Source organism: Lucilia cuprina, chromosome 5, assembly GCF_022045245.1.
Source record: "Lucilia cuprina isolate Lc7/37 chromosome 5, ASM2204524v1, whole genome shotgun sequence".
In the NCBI taxonomy this organism is placed as follows: Eukaryota; Metazoa; Arthropoda; class Insecta; order Diptera; family Calliphoridae; genus Lucilia; species Lucilia cuprina.
Window position 1 is genome coordinate 39,243,493 of NC_060953.1, and position 7,510 is coordinate 39,251,002.

Sequence of the window (7,510 nt, forward strand, 5' to 3'; positions counted from 1 at the left end):
GGTGAGCATACGTACGTGTGAAAAAAGGGTACAAGAGAGCTCACTGCGTTTCACTACTGTAAGGTTACGTTTGCTCCTGCTGTCTCTCTTTCTCTTACAAAGGAGGCGAAATCAGCTGATTCATCACGTAAATGAACGAAGAAATTAATTAAGCCTTTACACCACGATCTGAAGCAAACAAAACTTTTTAGAGAGTTGTTTGTAATTCTCTCAGATATCTATTTAAGAATATGACGTTGGCAGAAAATCTCTCTAACCGGTTTATTAATTGCATATGTGTTAATGTTTAAGTAAGTCTATTACTCACACATATGTAGAATGAAAACAAACACTTCTTGTTAGAGTTCGTTACCAAAACTATACTCTATTAAGGAATCTTGATGGGATTTTGTTAGATATTCCAAAAAATTTTATATAAAAAATCACTTTTAGGACCCTTTACACAATCACACTTTACGTACGTAAAGTCTAATAAAAAGGTAAAATAAAATTTTATTTGTATGACAAAGAAGAGAATAAAAGTCAAATGGTTTATATTTTTGTGTTTACACGATTGTTATAAAACAAAGCACAACGAAAACAGCTGTTTTCTTTTCTCCTTACTTGTTTTTTTTCAATCATTTCAACATTTTGACACATCGTGTAAAGGGGGCTTTATAAACAAAACATCTACTAAAAAATATATTTGTATTACTTTATGTGTGCTTGAACATTTAATGAATGTAAGAATTTAAATTATTTTTTTTTTCAGTGTAGGTTTATATTTATTGGATTTTTGTTTTTTTTTATAATTGTATTCGATCATAATTTGTAGTAAAACTGTGTTGATTTTATTTTATAAATTATATATAAATTTTAGAGCGGATAACATATGTTTTGTTTTTCTATATTAATTTATTAATAACTATTTTTCTTTCTGAAGTTTGTTTTATTTTTAATATTATCAGCAATTCGGTTGCGGTTGTTGTGAGATGTTAAGTGTGATGTGATGCATAAGTATGTTTCATTTGTCACACAGGTCTAAGACACTTTTGGATTAAGGGATTTAGAGTGAGGAAGGGGTGGGGGTCTGATAGTTAATGTAATCTGTGTTATTAAATTTTTTTTGTATATAATATATTACTGTGTTGTTATTTTTGTATTAGTAATAATTGTGACTTTTGATTTTGATTGAATTTATTTAATTTTTGTTGTTGCTTTTTATTTTAATACTTCCCTATAATTCGATTTTATTGCACATATTGATATTATTTTGTTTTATATTGTATATAAATATATATAAATATTTCTTTGTTTGTTTTGTTTTTGTACCAAATACGTTTTAATTTAATTTTTTTTTGTTTAATAAATTTAGATTTAAAATTTATTAAAAACCTGTTCTTTGATTTTACTTTTTGTTGTTGTTGTTGCGTTTAATACAAATTAAATATGTAAGATTTTGAAATCGTCTGAAAATATTTATGAAATTTAAGAGAACGATCTTTTTTAACTACAGTTTAAAGCAAAAGCTTTTAAGCGAACACATCAACTTATTCAATATCAATTTTGTCTAATTCTTCTTTTAAATCTGCTGTGTCACAGCAAAAACTTACTCAACATCTGAAAATTATTGCACTTGAGCAAGCTGCTTAGCTAGTAGAGTAGATCTCCCAGAAATTTTTACCCCGAAAAAAGCATTTCCAATTGTTATTCTTTACTGGACCTACAAACGTGACAAGGTCAGGTTTTATTCATTTTGAGGTTAATTTTGTCACGCTGTGCAATAGAACATATCAACTTATTCAATATCAATTTTGTCTTATTCTTTTTTTTTTAATCTGCTGTGTCACAGCAAAAACTTACTCAACATCTGATCAAGTGCAAGCTGCTTAGCTAGTAGAGTAGATTTCCCAAAAATTTTTACCCCCGAAAAAAGGATTTCCAATTGTTAATCCTTACTGGACCTACAAACGTGGCAAAGATCACGTTTTATTCATTTCGAGGTTAATTTTGTTACACTGTGTAATAGAACACATCAATTTATTCAATATCAATTTTGTCTAATCCTACTTCTTAATCTGCTGTTTCACAGCAAAAAATTACTCAACATCTGATCAAGTGCAAGCTATTTAGCTAGTAGAGTAGATTTTTCTAAAATTTTTACCCCTGAAAAAAGGATTTCCAATTGTTATTCTTTACTGGACCTACAAACGTGGCAAAGGTCACGATTTATTAATTTTGAGAATAATTTTGTCACACGGTGTAATAGACTTGTGTCCAGTCCATCAAAATGTAATATATAATATCACAGGAAATTTGATTAAAAAAATCATGGAACCAAAAGTATTTTAAAGGAACTATGGCACTTCAGCACAGCTGATTTTGACTGATATACGTCCCAACAATAACATTTAAAAAGTTGTTTAAATTCAAGTAGATCGGCATAGATCCTTTTATTTCAATCATTACTCTTAAGGAAATTTCTCTTAACATTTTCTCTTAAATTTCAGAAATATTTGCAGCACTAAAGCTTAAATTATGTACCAGATAATATAGACTACTCGAAAGCTTATTAAGTTTAAACTGTTGCATTTGCTTTAACAAGAGGGAAGGGGACTGTTCTAAACAATTAAAAAGTTTTCAACAAATTTTTATATTTTCTTCAGTTCTTTGGCGCTCTCTTTTATGTTAGAGGTTTGTTTACAAGTCAGTTTTAATGTGCCGGTTCTATCTATAGGTAATATAATGATCCTAATGACATGATTTAGAAAAAGAAATTTCGTACCTCATCGTCTTCATCATCGTGAACCTCGTCGTTGAGTTGGTCGTTTAGGCTGCTTAAGATATCGTCTCTGTTAATATGGGTATCATTTGATTCCTCACCACAAATGCTGTTGGTGGTGTCAATGCCAACGCCGCCGGCGCCTATACCGCAACCAATGGCACAGGTGGAGGAGGTGGTGTCATCATTTTGAGGTTTATTTACATGATGATGAAGTTGTGTTGCCAGGGGAGGATTGCCTAATACTTCTGTTACATCGACAAGCGGACCTAGGGGATCGAACGAGTCCTCTAAGAGGATACCACTCTCAATAGCTGCAACAGCTTCCTCGTAGTATCAGTTAAGATCTCTACGAAAACTATCCTCTATTGAGGGATCGGCAATCATGATGGGATTTTGGTCGGATAGCATTTGTAAAGCGGGGCCATCGATTGGACCCAAATCTAGGTCGAGACTATCGAAGATATCGCGCGATGAGGAATAATCGGAAAATATAATTTGTGGTATATTTGTGGCGGTTGTAGGTATGTGTGTTTGATTCTGTTGCTGGTGCTGTTGTTGATGATGATGGTGATGATTGTTGTGTGATGATTGTGTTTGATTGTGATGCATTTGATTCGCTGTTTGATTATTAAGATGATGATTATGCTGCTGCTGTTGTTGTTGTTGCATTATGTGGGCGGATGGTGATGGTACAGGCGATACACTACCACCCAACATTGTCAGCCCGGGTGATGATACCGACAAAGGTGAAGGCGAGTGATGCGGCGAATGCATAGGCGAATGATGTGGCGATGTTTGGACCGATAACGACAGCTGCTGCTGCTGCTGATGTGGTGAATGTGCTGACATAGGTATAGGTAAGGGAGAGGAAGGTGGTGGCACACCATGTGATAAAGGCGAAGGTATGGGTGATGAATTGGCCGATAATATATCTTGTCTATCATTGTTATTCATCAGACCTGTTCTACAGGCATTCACAGGTCCATTGCTATTCACATTACTACTCGTGCTACTTGTAGTCGAATTATTGTTTAAAAGTTGTTGCTGTTGATGGTGATGTTGGAATTGTTGGGAGTTATTTCGCTGCTGCTGCTGTTGTTGTGGTAAATTGTTGTTGTTATTACAGTTGGATGTGCTATTTGTTGAGTTCGTTCTTGTTGTATTTGACGGGGTATTGGATGACGGTGTTGTCAAATCTCCAAAGTCTATTATTTTAGTATTAAAGTTATTGTGTTGCTGGTTGCCCATGCCCAAGTCTTCAAATTCCAAAGCATCGTAGTTATTTTGCGGCGACTGACTATTGTCTCCCAGATGAAACTGTTCAAAGTGATTATGAAAAGCAGGATTAAGCGTATTATAACCGGTGTTGGAGTCCAGATTCCCAAATGTGTTTTGTAAACTTTGTGTTGGCATTTGGTTTTGTGGGTTTTGACTACTATTCGCTCCGCTAACGGAGGAATTTAGATTATTTGGACAATGTCTTATGGGACTAGGCGGTGCACTTGTGTGTATATCGTTGGCTGGGCCCGATGTTAGAAGGCCGGGGGAAGAACCTGGACTAGGTGGATTCAATGGTTGACGATAGTCTGTTAGATTACCCAGTGTTGGCAATGTGTTAAGGGCAGCGGCTGTATTTTGTGCTGTGTTCGTTTGCTGTACATTCACGGGCGATTGTACAGACAAATTGGTAAAGGACAAATGCGGTGAGGTTTGAACATTAGCTGTGGGGGTGTTGGTGGCAGATGTTGGAGAATTTTCCTGTTGATGATATGGAGAGGGAGGGCCACCCCCACTATTACCTCCACCTGCCGTACTGGGAGGACTAAAGGGACTTGGCGACTGATCCCGATCATGACATCCATTATTATGATGTGGCGATAGGATGGGCGAAAGAGTCTGTTGCTGTTGTGTGGCTGATGTTGGCATCATTTGTGTGCTGCTGTTATTGGTTGCATTTGGTTGGTTCGCATAGTGTAGGGAACTTAAGTCGGGTAATGAGCCGGTGTTGTTAAATGATAATTGCTGTTCGTGCAGGGATTTGAACATGATGTTGGAGTTGTTGTATTTGGCATTGGTATATTGTTGTTGGTGGTGATGCAAATGTTGCTGCTGTTGTTGTTGCTGCTGTAAGCTTTGTTGTTGATTTTGTAAATGTTGCTGTAGCTGTTGGTGCTGTTGTTGTGCTTGTTGTTGTTGCTGCTGCTGTTGCATTTGTAAACGTTGATGCTGCAGTTGTTGTTGTTGTAGCTGCTGCTGTTGCTGCTGTAGTAATGTGTTTTTTCTTCTTTGTGCTTGTGGACTATAACTGCGCCCTATATTGGGGGATTGAGATCTTTGGCTGTTATGAGTTTGATGCTGATGATGATGGTGATAATTGGCATGCAGAGAATTTATATCGCCCATACTGGGTACTGGACTGGATGCGCCAAAATTTCCCTCTGCCAAATTGTTAAGCGTTTGATGTAAAGCAGAATCAGAATTTGAACGTCTCCAACTACTACTATCCATGGGTGGACTTAAATAACTGTTTTGTGTTTGTTGCGTTACACCGCTTAGCATAAGACCGCTCGCTGTACTGCCGTAAGGAGATCGATCTTGTTTACGTTCTGAAGGTCTTCTCATGGGACCAACGCCTACACTGCGGCCTCTTGATTCTCGGTATGTGGGAGAGCCAGATGTTGTGTTTATTAAACCAATACCACCGCCACCTCCTCCTCCTCCACCGCCGCCTCCTATACTTCCACTACCACCTGCATTTGCATCTGGAGAAGCACCACCACCACTGGCTCCACTACTTGTGCCACTGCCTCCACTACCGCCACTTAAACTAGCATTTCTATGTAAACCATTACCATCGGTTAGATCTGTGTTGCCTAAGACATTATCTACGACTCTGGTTGCCTTAACCTCATTCATAATTTTCTCAAATTCCGCTGTACCCTCAGCTTGTTTTTGCTTTTGTAAAGCGATTTTTTCGCTAAATTTACGTGGATTCGCCATTGTTATTTTATATTTGTGCGTTTGTATTAAACTTGAGCTTTTCACCCACTTTCCAAAATATAACTCACTTGCTCACCCCCCGCTCTACTCTCTAACACTTGCTCTTTTACTCTCTTCAGTTACTCTAATTGTAGTGATAAAAGCTAGATGTTATTTTTAAAATTTATATCTGGTTAAATTTTTTTTAAATACAGAACAACTACAACTGCTGTTGCTACAGCCAAGTTGTCTGCAATATCTGTTACGTAGCGTATACGTAGAACATGCGTATTAAAATGGAAAAGGGGGCAAAGAAAACACGTTAGATGAGTAGTTTTTAGTTTGTTACCATTAATAGACAGTGTGTTGAATATGGGAGACCAAAAAGAGGGTGGGTTGGGATGTTTAGTTATTGTTTTGAAATGACAAAAACAGATAATTTGTTTGTTTTTATTGTTTTATTTTTTAGAATGCACAAGATATGCCGCATTAGCACAATGACCGTAGATCGTATGTCGTTTTAGCACAACAAAAACAAAATAAACGGTATTGATAACGTGGCATTGATGATTTAAATATAGATTAACATCAAACACACACATACAAATACATATTCGAGAATTTTGATAGAAAATATATAAGAACCATTAGAAAGAGTCAGTAACAGTTAGAGACACATGTTATTGGTACAGGGTTAAAAATATCATTGTATGCATATGAGTTTTATCGCCATCGTGGTTGCCGTTGTTGGTATTTATTAAACATGTTGTTGTATCGGTTTTATGCGTTTGTTCGTTCGTTCGTTTGGTCGGTCGATGATTTGATTTGAGTTGGTTGATGGGTTTTATATTGTTTTTATTTTATTTATACACATACACACACAAACACATCCACAGGTATTTATATCCATTGAAATCGTTTAATAATTCGATAAAATACACAACCAATAAATACATATACATACCGCATTATATATAAGAGTCGTCGTTGTTGTTGTTGTTGGTTATATCAGGATATCAATAAAGCATAATTTAATAGAAATTGTATTTAAAATGAAAAGAAGAAAAATAAAAAGAAACGTACATTATTATGGGAATAAATTGTTACTTAAAGTATTTCATAAGAATTTATTACAAAAAATATTATTAAAGTTACTTTTAACTATATTAAATATTTACTATTTTATAAATCGTATTAAAAACAAATTAACCCTTTTCAGTTTAACATTACGATAGTGCAGGGAAGTCAATGCTTTCAAATGTTTTAAGAATTTATTATATTGCTCATAAAAACGCCTTTTATCATGCTCTCTCGTAAACATTTTGCTTGAACTAACATATAACCCTTCCCTTTTCGATGGTCAGTGTAAAACAAGTTATGAGGGCAGGTGAGTCTCCGGCTCTCCCGGTCTACTTGCTATATGGTCAACGCAACTATAAACTGGTAAAGTCATCTTACTTGCAGTCTGACAAAGGAACCTATACACTATATAGAAACTATATAGTGTCTATCTATAGTCTAGTCTATAGTTTAGTCTATAGTCTAGTCTGAAGTCTAGTCTATAGTCTAGTCTGAAGTCTAGTCTATAGTCTAGTCTATAGTCTAGTCTATAGTCTAGTCCATTGTCTAGTCTAAAGATTAGTCTATAGTCTAGTCTGAAGTCTAGTCTATAGCCTAGTCGATAGTCTAGTCTATAGTCTAGTCTATAGTCTAGTCTATAGTCTAGTCTATAGTCTAGTCTATAGTCTAGTCTATAGTCTAGTCTAT

The 7,510-nt window shown here is 35.5% G+C and overlaps 1 protein-coding gene across 1 annotated transcript; it reads right to left on the reverse strand.

Moving 5' to 3' along the window:
- Positions 1-615: 615 nt before the first annotated feature.
- On the reverse strand, positions 616-6,077 carry LOC111688347 (myb-like protein I). The gene is given in 1 exon segment (XM_046953362.1): positions 616-6,077. A coding segment is annotated over 1 exon segment (3,021 nt). The 5' UTR covers positions 5,765-6,077; the 3' UTR covers positions 616-2,743.
- Between the last annotated feature and the right edge of the window lie 1,433 nt (positions 6,078-7,510).